This window comes from Bos javanicus, chromosome 16, assembly GCF_032452875.1.
Source record: "Bos javanicus breed banteng chromosome 16, ARS-OSU_banteng_1.0, whole genome shotgun sequence".
NCBI classification, from domain to species: domain Eukaryota; kingdom Metazoa; phylum Chordata; class Mammalia; order Artiodactyla; family Bovidae; genus Bos; species Bos javanicus.
Genome location: NC_083883.1, coordinates 58,586,805 through 58,599,749, shown reverse-complemented (window position 1 = coordinate 58,599,749; position 12,945 = coordinate 58,586,805). Strand labels below are relative to the sequence as shown.

The 12,945-nt window shown below is 45.2% G+C and overlaps 1 protein-coding gene and 1 long non-coding RNA gene across 2 annotated transcripts in view; one reads left to right on the top strand and one right to left on the bottom strand.

The window, feature by feature from the left end:
* PAPPA2 (pappalysin 2) overlaps positions 1 to 12,945 on the bottom strand; it is a 317,270-nt gene that overhangs the window by 168,335 nt on the left and 135,990 nt on the right. The window contains exons 4-7 of the mRNA XM_061383283.1: positions 12,273 to 12,566; positions 10,466 to 10,658; positions 5,473 to 5,594; positions 1,359 to 1,848 (exon numbers count right to left, since the gene is read on the bottom strand). Coding sequence (XP_061239267.1) covers positions 1,359 to 1,848; positions 5,473 to 5,594; positions 10,466 to 10,658; positions 12,273 to 12,566 — 1,099 coding nt within the window. The remainder of the gene's footprint in view (positions 1 to 1,358; positions 1,849 to 5,472; positions 5,595 to 10,465; positions 10,659 to 12,272; positions 12,567 to 12,945) is intronic.
* Positions 1,604 to 9,763, top strand: LOC133228023 (uncharacterized). Its single transcript, XR_009730031.1, has 3 exons — positions 1,604 to 1,678; positions 4,634 to 4,717; positions 9,203 to 9,763. It is a non-coding gene; the product is annotated as an uncharacterized LOC133228023 (long non-coding RNA).

Genomic DNA, 12,945 nt, shown 5'->3' with positions numbered 1-12,945 from the left:
ATCCCCTGGAGGAGGAAATGGCAACCCACTCCAGTCATCTTGCCTGGAGAATCCCATGGACAGAGGAGCCTGGCGGTCTACAGTTCATAGGGTTGCAAAGAGTCAGATATGACTGAAGCGACTGAGCACGGCGAAGCACCATGAGGACAAGCCCAGGCAAAGCCTCCCAGTGAAGGAGACATGTGGAAAGAGAACTTCATCCTCCCAGCCAGGCCAGCATCTTAGCGGAGCTTCATGTGTGCATGAGGTCATCTGGGGCCATGTAGCCTTGGTCAAGCTGGTCCGGATGAGTGCACCCAGCCAACACACAGAACCATGAGAAATGTGTTTGTTGTTTTAAACCACTATGCTTTGTGATGATTTCTCATGTGGCAAAAACTAACCAATACAGCACCTCTGATAAAACTTTTGTTTTACCCAGAGTTCTGCCCTCAGGGCAGCCTCTGAAAAAATTATAAGGTGAGGAAAATTTGCCTTTGGAGATACCAGCCTCCTACTTTTGAATTCTTTAAGCCAATGATCTTATCTTAGTCTGTGTCCCCTCCACTGAGCACACAGTGCCAGGAGCACTGAAGAACACTAAATGTAGGAAGAACAGAAGAAAAAGAAAGAGAAGGGTTGTAAGAGAAGGAAAGAGAGAAGGAGGGAGGGAGGAAATAAAGGAGGAGTGAAAAATGAAATTCATGAAAGTATAGTGTTTCAGGAACCCTAGGCTTCTCTGCTTAGCTGTGGAAGAGGTGACTATAACCTTTGAATGATATAGGAGCTGTGGCAGATTATTTAAAAGTTGCGGCAAAGATCAAAAATCAGATGGTGTCACCAGATAGGAGTATCTGACTCTGATCAACTTATTTCTGGCAATTACTTTCAGCCCAACTGAAACATACATGCATGTTGCATCTGACTCTTTGCAACCCGCAAAGAGTTGCAAGGCTCCTCTGTCCAAGGGATTCTTTAGGCAAGAATACTGAAGTGGGTTGCCATGTCCTTCTCCAGAGGATCTTCCTCACCCAGGGATGGAATCCAGGTCTCCTGCACTACAGGTGGATTCTTTACCATCTGAGCCACCAGGGGATACCAACATATCATTCACGGACCTCTTTTGTCCATAATCATAACGATGGCATCATCAATCAGGACATCCACTTTCCCTTTTCTGGGAAATATTTTTGTTCATCTCAGAGATGCCACTTTAGAATAAAAGCCCCTCCGAGGGTCTGAATGTTTCTCCAAATAAGGGCATGTTGGAATGTAAAACAAACAAAAACAAAGAAACGCAACAAAGAAAAAGGAAGCAAAACCCACTTCCAAAGCCTCAGGAGGCCCCACGGTTTAGAAAGCCCTGCTGCCCAACTCACGTGTCTGTGAACTTCCGGAGAGGATGCGTCACCACCACAGGCAAGCCACTGGCAAATGGGGGCTCACGGAGGACCTGGTATTTCACAGGCCTGCAGCCAGAACACAGGGGACTGTGGGGCTGAGAAGTCAGGAGAGCTGCGTCAATCTCCATCCGCTCATCAAAGGTGTAGACTTTCACCCCCACGACCTTCCCATCAACATGTAGTTTGATAGTGAGCGGTGTGTCACAGAAAGTGTCCAAGGGGCCCAGGTGCACAGACTTCTGGTGTTCCAGCAAGATCTCCGTGTCAAAGAGCACCGGGGAAGAGCCCATGGAGAGGTAGGTGACCCATAGGGTGAGAGTGTCAGCTTGGACTGGGTGCTGAAAGAGCAGCTCCAGGCTGCAGCCTTCTGCAGGGCAGGGGACCGTCATGTTCATGTGGTACAGGTGGAGCTCGGGACTCCAGGCCTGCAGGCTCGGTTCACAAGGCCGATCCACGTCCGGAGGCCCTGAGGGAGACGAGCCAAAAGACAGATGCATCAGGAACCACCAATAAAAATCTGAAAATGAGTCACCCCTATCAATAGTCAGGAAAGAAAATGAAGAAGAAGAGAATTTTGAGCATATTCTTATAGGAACTGGTCAGCTTAGTAGGTTGGGGGATTTTCCTAGCAATAATACTGGAGTGGGTTGCCATTTCCTCCTCCAGGGTATCTTCCTGATCCAGGGATCAAACCTGCATCTCCAGCAGCTCCTTTATTGGGCAGGTGGATTCTTTACCCCTTGAGCCACCTAGGAAGCCCTTACTGAAGATAAAACTCTAATGATTCTAAAGCACTCTGCTCCAAATCACCTCTGTCTGGGGCCCTTTAACAAGAGAAACCCAGCATGGCACTGAGAATGGAGTGACCCCAATCCTAAGTGGAAACATGAGGCTGATGGAGATAAGGTAAGCCTTAAAGAATCCTTGAGCAGGACTTCCCTGGTGGTCTAGGACTTAAGAGTCTGCCTGCCAATGCAGGGACACAGGTTCAGTCCCTGGGTGGGGAAGATTCCATATGCTTGGTACAACTAAACCCATGCACCACAACTCCTCAGCCCACGCTCTAGACCCAAGCTCTGCAACAACAGAAGCCACCGCAATCAGAAGCCTGAGCACCACAATGAAGAGTAGCCCCTGCTCGCTGCAACTAGAGAAATCCCACATGCAACAGTGAAGACCCAGCACAGCCAAAAATAAATAAATAAATAACTTTAAAATATTTTTAAAATTAAAAAAAAAAGAATTCTTGAGCCAAGAAGAACTATTTGTACTTAGTTTATTAATAATTTATGATAAAGCAATGCTTCTGAAGCCCTATTTTATTAATAAGGCCAATGTTTTTTTCAGGCTGTTGCTACACTGTTTAACTGTTGCTCTTCACAAAACTTTGATTCCCTAAGATCATACCTTAGAAAGCCTTCCAAAGGACTGTAAGTCAAACTTTAAAACCATACACTGAAATTTCCCCTTTAGTTCAGATATGTGTAAGGCAGGAGATCAGGAAACTGCCCGGAGGAAATAGAAACACTTTTCTTTAGTAGAAGAAAAAGGAGATTCAGTAGCCAGGTAGCCAAAAATGTAATGGTGAAAAATCAAAGATTGCTAACATATTAAGGTCATCTCTGTGGAAATAATCTATATACAAGGTGGTTTCCTTTTATATCCCACAAAGGGAATTAAAAGAAAACTGCTAAATTAAAAAAAACGTAGTTCAGCTCTGCTTGGTGCTGTGCATTAGCTGTGTGACTATGGCCAGTCTCTCTAAGCCTTCGTGTCCTCATTTATAAAACAAGGCCTATTTAACCCTGCCTTACTTAGTAGTTCCTGGTGGCTCAGCTGGTAAAGAATCTGCCTACAGTGCATGAGACATGGGTTTGATCCCTGGGTTGGGAAGATCCCCTGGAGAAGGGAAAGGCTACCTACACCAGTATTCTGGCCTGGAGAATTCTGTGGACTGTATAGTCCATGGAGTTGAAAAGTCAGACAGGACTGAGTGACTTTCACTTTCACTTACTTAGTATAGAAGATCTGTACGATGTTTCATAGGAATATTTGCAAACTATATGTGCAAAAATAGAATGACTTATCCCTTCAGGATTTGGAAAACAATGTTCCATATCCCAGAGGAAATAAGTTCAAATGTGTGTGTGTGTGTGTGTGTGTGTTACATCTTTCAGTCCCTATTGTTTTTTCCCTATATTGTGAATCCATTCATTCATTAACTCAATAAAAATTGACTGTATACCTCTTTTATATCTAGCACTAAACTAGGTATCAGAGATTGAGTAATGAACAAGATAAAGATACTGACCACATATATCTTACTGTAGGGTGATAGGTGCAACAGTAAATAAAGAGGTGTAATTTCAAGTGGTAATGTCATCTCTGAAGAAAAATAAAGGAGGAAAAAGGACTAGAGAATGATGGGGTGAGACTGGGGGCTATTTCAGATCATGTAGCCAGGGAAGTTCTCTCCAAGAAGATGATATTTAAGCAGGGAATATATCTGGTTCAATTTTCTAATCTTTATAGTACTCATAATGTAGTTGGTGATCAATAAACGTCCAATAAGTATCATTAAATACATTTTGATCATATCTGTGTTTGTGTGTGTTCTGCTTGGGAGTCAATTCCTTTCATTTTATATATTTAAAATATGACTTGATTCTTCACCTGTTCAAAACAAAGGAATACCAGTATTTCCCAGCAGTATTTTCCAATAGTCATCCCCAAATACTAGCAGACTGCAGGCCCTTGGAAGCCAACTCCTCAACAGTAGCACTGTCTGTCAGAAAGTTTTTATTATGATCTCATCTGAAAAGATGGAGTGGAGGCCCTAAAAGCTAATTTGGTTTGCTTGGAGACACAATACAAGAGTTAGAAACCAGAACTTCTAATTCCTTTCACCTCTACCAGATAACTTTAAATTTTTCCAAGAATTAAAAAGGAAAAAGTACAGGGCCAGACAGTCAAATAGGCATTAAAACACTAGTGCAGGACAAACTGTTTGCCACAAGAATGGCCTTTTATGAAATGCCAGTCTCTAAATGAGTCCTGTGCCGTGCCAATGTAAATTTTATAGTCACTTTCCATTCTTCCCTGAAAACTCATTTGAAAAAAGTCCTATATGATCAGTCAGGTCAATTGTCTCCCTCCAGATTTCTCCTTCAGGCTCCTGTTGTTTGAGTAACTGGGAGCCCAAGGGGACATGGTAGATACTTAGACCAACGTTCTCCTTTTTTTCTTATCAGAGTCAAGATTGCAAACTAACTCAAATAGGACCATGCCCAACACATCTGATTGAATTGTTTTACTCAAGAGAAGATGATGACTAGGTAAGCGCTGATGGTTTGATGGACCAAACAGGACAGTCATAATGGAAAAAGTCAAGCCATTCATCAGAAGATGCTGAAACTCATGTCAACAGCATATTTGGGACTTGAATTGGGATAGCATTCATGCTCTAATTTGCTGTAAGGCACTGATACACGTATGTGAGTGAATATGTAACTGAGAAGTTGGGGGGTGGGACAGGAAAGGGGACAACAGCTAAAAACATTTTCCCCTCCCAGAGCCTAGCTTAGATCACATCCAAAGCACAACCAGCACCACAGGTTAATAGACTCATAAAATAGCATAGATGAGAACGATGAGTTTGGAACACCTAGTCCACCCCACCCCCACCCCAGCTGGCTCAGTAAGTGTGCATAAGTGTTTCCTGACAGAGGCAGGGACGAGATCAGCTTACGTCATCCTGTGGCAAGGCTGTTCCATGGGCTGGCGGGCACAAATAGCATGATGTGCTGGAGCCAGCTCATCCTGAAGTCGTCCCCAGAGTTCTCCTCCCTCGGTCCCCCATCTGTCCTCTGACTCAGCACAGCCACCACCACCTTAAGCACAGGTGGGCCATCCGCACAAAGATCCCAGCCAGAGTCACTTGCAGATCCCTGGAGGTTTCCAGCAAACCATACACACAGACACACACACACACGCACACTGCCTTATTCTCACTGCCACCACTTCACCCTTTACCTCCACCCCCATTCTCAGTGGCCACCAAGGTGTAAATGAAAAAGCCATGGTCCTTTACCCACGGCCTCCTCTGGAGTCCAGTAACCTGAGGAGTCACACACACGCTGGGAGGAAGCCGTGTGCACGTACTGACGGAACGTGCCATCTTCAGTGCAGGCGCCACACACGCTGCCCGGGGCCCTGCGAAAACAACGCGGGGGGTGGAGACGGGAAGAATAGGTCAGATGGACTGGGACAACAAAATTCAGATGACTTTTGGGGCAGGGAAGTGACAGTGGGTATGGAGGCCCTGGGGGGTAACTGGGAACACAGCTCTTTCGCAACTCACTCCCTTCTTGTATAGACCTCACCTTTGCAAAATTCAGAGTGACATGAAAATCTCAAGGTTATGAAGCAGAAGAATTTAACTAAGTCATAAAGGAGGCCTGTGGAGATGAAAGAGGACTTCTATCCCAGCAATGGTCAACACAAAATAATTACAATCTGAATCTTTCAGCATAAAACAGCTTTTTTGCTGATTCTCAATAAGTCAGCCAGAGGCTCCTTGCATTCCCCTGAGTAAAACGAACAGCAGTTTTCACAGTAAACTTACTAGCTATATGTGGTCTTATGTTTTAACACTCCACTTTTTAATCACACATGTAAGGGTCATGTGAAATATAATGCCTCTTGGTTCTCCAACACCTATGGGGATATGCCTAAATTCCTGATCATGACCCAAGATCCTTCAGAGAAGAGCTCTAGCCTTACCTCCTTCAGTTTCTTCATGAATTTTATGTTCCCATCACAATAACAAATCACCACTTCACAAAAACATCCTACCCATCACACAGTTCCATGAAACATGATGTACTCTCTCCTGCTAAGTCAACTTTCCAAGCTTCTTTATTTAGCAAGCTCCTATTCATCCCTCAAAACCTATGCAAGTGTATCCCCTGCAATGGTACTTAGCCTGACTCCTCTGGATGACCAGCACTCTCCCCTCTGGGCACCCACTACATCTTCTAGCTCCCATCTTGGGACACTGATATTTGGTATTGACAATCCCCATTCCCATTCCTTCTCCTGGAGGGGTTCCAGGCTGAGCTCTATTCTTTCTGTGCCTAGCAGTTAGGACAGAGACTGGTCTAAGCGGTCCCTCAGTGAGAGCTTGTTCTGTGGGCATCCTTGAGACTATTAATAAGACTATGAAGAGCTCTTCAAGCACCATATCTTGAAGAGTAATGTAAATAGCTAAATAGCAAGGGTAAATCACTTGATGAAGCCTGTTTCTGATACTTAGAATTTTTTTTAATTTATTGAAGTCTCAGTTCGGTTCAGTCACTCAGTCGTGTCTGACTCTTTGCAACCCCATGAATTGCAGCACGCCAGGCCAGCTGTTATATAATATTATATAAGTTCTAGATATATAAACAGTGATTCAGTTTTAAAGGGTATACTCCATTTACAGTGATTATGAGATATTGGCCATATTCCCCATGATGTACAGCATATCCTTGTAGCTTATTTTACACGTAATAGTTTGTGGAAACCCCACTGTGAATGATCCATCTGCAAACAGAGGTACCGAATCAAGGTCTCTCAAGAAGCAGCAAGAGAAAAGTAAAATCCAATAATATGATAGAAAAACAGTATTGTCAAATAAGGGTAATGACTGTGCTACTGAAAGGTTGCTGCTGTGAGCTGTGTGTTACGCCGGGATTCGTGACCTCCGGAAGAGAGGATTTTGATTTGGGGTCAGAGACCAGGCTCGACTACTTGGACCCTTTTCTGTAGCAAAGTTCTATTAAAGTATAACAGAGATTGGAAAAGCTTCTGACATAAACATCAGAAGGGGACAGAAAGAGTGCCTGCTTGATAGTTTTTAACAAGGTGTTTTATGCTTGTTTAAAGTGAAAGTCACTCAGTTGTGTCCAACTCTTTGTGACCCCATGGACTACACAGTTCATGGAATTCTCCAGGCCAGAATATTGGAGTGGGTAGCCTTTCCCTCCTCCTGGGGATCTTCCCAGGGATCAAACCCAGGTCTCCTACATTGCAGGCAGATTCTTTACTAGCTGAGCCATTGTCTGTTAGCTTCTAATCAGATAAAGATCAGATCAGATCAGTCGCTCAGTCGTGTCCAACTCTTTGCGACCCCATGAATCGCAGCACACCAGGCCTCCCTGTCCGTCACCAACTCCCGGAGTTCACTCAGACTCATGTCCATCGAGTCAGTGATGCCATCCAGCCATCTCATCCTCTGTCATCCCCTTCTCCTCCTGCCCCCAATCCCTCCCAGCATCAGAGTCTTTTCCAATGAGTCAACTCTTCGCATGAGGTGGCCAAAGTCCTGGAGTTTCAGCTTTAGCATCATTCCTTCCAAAGAAATCCCAGGGCTGATCTCCTTCAGAATGGACTGGTTGGATCTCCTTGCAGTCCAAGGGACTCTCAAGAGTCTTCTCAATCAGATAAAAGAAACACCTTAAGCCTGAGGGAGTTTCACCAGGCTGCTCTTCCACGATATGCATTTTTGAGGTAGGAGGGCAGGAGGTGTGTCATCCCCTGGCCATAAAACAGTTGCAATGAATACTGGTTTGTTGAGCCATTATCGACCCAAGGTTTGAGAAAAGTGAAAAAGTTAGTCTTAGGTGGAACCATTTTGAAGACAGGCAGTTCCAAAGCAGATAACATAGTTTCATTAACATAGCTTAAGAAAAACATTTCCATAAGAAAAACACATCGATTAGCTCAAGGCAGAACCAGGTGTCTTCAACACAGAATTAAAAGAAGCCTCTTTCAATTCTGTGTAGAGAAGGAAATACACTTGCTGTCTATTTCCTCCTGCCGCTTGGGGACCTCTGGCCTTCCTACCTGTTACCCTCTCACTACCAGCTGCTGTGTATTAAGCACACTATTGTGTGCTTAATACCTGGCATTGTCCCACGAGATGCTTTTCATAAATTATTTCTCATCCCTGTTTACGAGTGAGGATACTCAGGCTCAGAGAGATGAACTGCCTACAGTCAGAAATTTCTTAATTTCTCTGAGCAAATTCCCAAACACCATCAAGTGTCCAGGACTTTGGCAATGAAAAGGTGTCATTAACTGCAACCCGTGACTGCAGTCAGCACTCACGGCCGCTGCGGACACAATTCCAAACCACAGTTCCCTGATGCACTTGGCTCTTCCGGGGCCGCCGCTGAGTGCGTGGTTGGGCTCTCTCTGACATAAGGATTCCAAATACCTACTGGAGAGGAGTAAACACAACTCCAAGCATGACACAAATCCCTGGGAACGTGACGTGAGTCTCCCTGACACACGTGTCGTGAGGCCTCGGCGCTGTGGCCCACCTCGCTGAGAAAAGGAAGCCAACTGCAGCCTTTGCTGCCAACAGCCTCGCAGCCAGCCAGCAGTGATGTCTGCTTTATCGTAACATTTGTACCAGAGAGAGAATTGAAAGATTAAATTGTTTACACGTGTTACATAAACTGATGTAAAAACGTGGGTTTGCACATACCCAGGGAGGGCCTACTGTTCAGCCAGAGCCACCCAAGGTCACACTCGCAAGAAGAGGTTTCTTCCACACATCACAGAGATATAGGTCAACTCACAAAAGGGGTCTGTGAGAGCTTGGGGGCTGATGAAAATCGAAACTGCTTTATAGGCTTGTGAGTCTAAGTACCATCATGCAGTAAGTGCATATTGGGCTAGCAAAGTACCAAGATCCCAGAAGGCTGGGAAAGCCACTTTGCAAAATGATTCACCTGCTTCTTCCCATCCCTGTCTCTGCCTGTCCTCTCTCCTAGGTTTTCGGAAAAGCTGGAATACACGGGAACATGCTTCAGGGACACTCATCTCCTCAGCAGGGATCTGACACCCAGAAAGGTGTCACACAGATGAGGGGCTATCCACCTGCTCAATGAGAAAGCCCCAAATTCAAAGAAACAATCTATTCCACATCCTCCACTTCTGAAATTCCCGGGGATGTACCCAGTTCACCTCTACCCTGCCTTGGATTGCTCACTGATACAGCAGGGATTGGGCTCACCGCGAGAATTAAAGAAAATAATTTCAGGTAAAACATCTCACATAGTGAATGCCTCTCACACAGAAGGCCCCAGTAAACCACGACCACTGGTTATTTAGAAGACAGTGGCAGGTTTTGGGAAAATGGACAGCAGGTCGTGGATGGGGTTCCGACCCTTCCCCATTAAACGACATCCCCCATCTTCCCACCAATTGTCAGAGATCACCCTTTTCCTTCCATCTCTCTTTGCCACAGAAATGTTCCTGGTAATCATTACAGCAATATGCAGAGGATGAATAAAAACCAACTTTAGCTAGAATGATTCTCTTCACTAAATATGAATTAGGTGTTTATTGTGGCAGGCCAAGAGACCAAGATAACAGAAAGCAGTTCTGCCCCCTTGGAACTACCAGTTGAGCAGTGGAACAGACAGGAAAATGAACAGATAATGACAATTGCACGAGATATAATAGCCATAACTGAGGCAGGCACAGGGTATAACAAGATAGAAAAGAGGCATTAGAAACACCCACCCAAACCAGTTAAGCCCCTGATACATGGCTTGAATAGGCCAGTTACCCACCCAGCCCCAGAATTGCCTGGAGGAAGACGGTGCACTTCCCTTCATCCAGACACTACTGCGCAAGTAGTAAGCCCCTTACTACTGTTCTCCATCCTTACTCCGAGCATAACAGCTGACCTGGGCAGGAAGCAAGTGCCGTCCCAGTTTTGCCAGATCATTGTTACCACGTTTGTCAACCTCTTCACAGCTCCTGGGACCATGCCAGATGTGACATAAGGAAACATCGGAGATGCCCCTAGCCAAGGAGCAGGCACACATGATGCAGTGTTGGCTTACGTGAGAGCCCCAGGAACCCTGCTCAGGAGATAAGGATGGAGCAGGGAGGCCGACGCAGCCCTGAGCAATGGTGCACACTTATTGTTACAAACTGGGGTTCCCCCAATTTCACATTCTTTCCCTCATTCATAAGAAACGCCACGGAGAAAGATACCAGCTCACCCACAGCCAGCACCCTCTCACCTGTCATACATAACTCCACTAATAGGAGGCAGCCAGTGGATAGTGAGGGACTTTTGAGTCTGCCCGATGACCATGGGGGGGATGGGGATGGGGGTGGGCTTCTGGCTCTGGCTCCACTGCTGATATACAAGGTCCAGATAGCAGTGCATTCGGGCCACCTGGTTGGGGGTGAAGTTGTCAGTGCAGTCATCGTCTGCGGAGACAAAAAAAGGGAACAAGAGAGATGGAGGCTTTACCCTGAGAAGTCCACCAAAGTGGGGATAGATTTTGCCAGAAAGTATCTAGGCTGGAGATGGGAAAGAGAAGGCAGAGAAGAGCAGTGGCTTATCTCTAAAGCAAATTGGGCTTGATGTTTACCTTGGGCTGGGCCAGTGAGAGACTCAAGCCCTGCGGTACAGGTTGCTCTGAGCTGACACTGTTTATCCAGGAAACCACAAGATGGCAGTGTTTCAGCGTATGACCCTTTATCCGTGACCGTGTGTGGAGTTAGACACCTGCTTCATGCCTGGGGACTTTGGCCAAGGTTAGTGAGCATTCAGTGGAGATGCTCGAGGAAAGAGGGCCAAAACGTCAAGGAGGCATCACACCTGGGAGTGGTGATCCCCAACTTCCTTTTGGAGCTGCAAAATTCCCCATTAGGGACACTTTTCATAAAGTTAGAAAGAGAGTTATCTTAGTTTCCAGGTCTTTTTCCATGAAAGCACACACAACACTCTCCTTACTTCTTAGGTGTTTTCTCTCTCCACTTCAAAGGTGGTGTCTAAAGAGCTCTGCCCTCCGCACCCCATTGCCTTGTCCCTCTGCCCTGGAAAGGGACACTGCTGGAGGGCTGGTCCTCATGAATTTTATGTACCTGAATCATGTGCCTAGATTAGATTTAGATAGGAATATATTGATGGGTCATGGACAGGACTAGTTCAGCACTCTCTTCCCTTCAAAGGCACGGCCAGCTTCTTATCATTTACCTTTTTGGGGGGAGGGGGTGGTTTTGGAACTTATGACCAAGTCCCTGAACCTTATAGAAAAATTACTTCTTTCCTTCACCACCAGGATAAGTCATCGAATCACATCACTCCTCAATTTTAGGGATAAATGTAAGTCCATTATCAGGAGATGATGACTAGTATTGCTTTTTGACAGAAACAGGAAAGATGTGGAAGGATAAAGAAGAAGCATAATCCAAGACAACAAAACCAGACACTAAAGTTGTCCCCAGGACCAGGAAATTACCATTTTTAAGTGAGACAGCACCATTTTTTATAGGAAGACTAAGAATCAGCCCTTGGCTAGTGTTGGAAGAGGAGAATCTGATACTTTTAAAAATAACATAAAAGAAAAAGGAACTCTGAGCCTAACATTAACCAGAACCATCTTTCTGATCAACTTCAAAACCAGTAAAAACAGCCACCTTGACCCAAAAACCTCTTTCTCCATCACTTTTGGACTCTCCTTCAGAGTAAATCCCTAAGAATGTGGCAAAGAAGCAGGATAACCAAGTTCTAGAGGTCAAGGGGCTCTCAAGAGAGTGTTTGACTTTGTCTCTCTCTTTAACTATCTGTGTCAGAGGTGTGTTTTTCTTTTAGTTTTTAGTGGAGGAGAATGTAGTCAATGAGACTAATCCAAACTTCAATATTTCTGTAAGTTCTTCAAGAACATGAAAATAAATGCCATGATAAATACACTTCAATTCTCTGGCATGAATGACTCTTGATGATACTCTCTAATTCTCATACCTCCACCCTCCCAGCCAGCAAAGGCCTCCATGTAATCTTAACAGAAAAGAAATCCATCAGGACATTGGTGATACCTGTATAACTCATGTAGTTGTTGAATGGAGCCCCTGGGAAGTGGGTGAAGCCACAGGTGTCATTGGCAGGCTCTGGGTTCTGGCACAGCTTACTCTTGGGAGTGGGGGCAGTGTCAGCGCAGAGGTCTCCTGTCTCCATGGATGGCACAGTCTCCCTGCAGGGGTCATCACAGGATTCTCTCTCACTGACCCCTTTGAAGACATGGTAGAGTCCCAGGACATGCCCCACCTCATGGATCATGATGTTGGTGTGGCCAGGCATGCCATAATAGGCTGGGTTGAGGACAACACCACCTGCAATGGAAGGTTTGCAAAATATCTCTAAGCATAGAATGAATAACCAGCCTCTGCCTTCTGGAAACAGTGTTCATTTCCAGCCTCTAAGGGGAACAGTTTATAACTTCTAGTGGCATTCAGCCCCTGCTCTTCCCTTTTGCCACAAACACCTTCTGAACTAATCAATAAACATGTCTCTAACCTTTGTCTTGGGTGAGTGTTGTACTGGACACCAGGGATAACAATACGACAAGGCGACATGAGAGAAGGCCAAGATTCTGAGCCCTGGTTGCATATTAAAATCACCTCACGGCGTTGAAAAATACAGATGTCCAAATGCCAGCCCCAGTGAAATGAATAGCTGAGGATAGGGTACATGACTCAATATTTTTTAAAA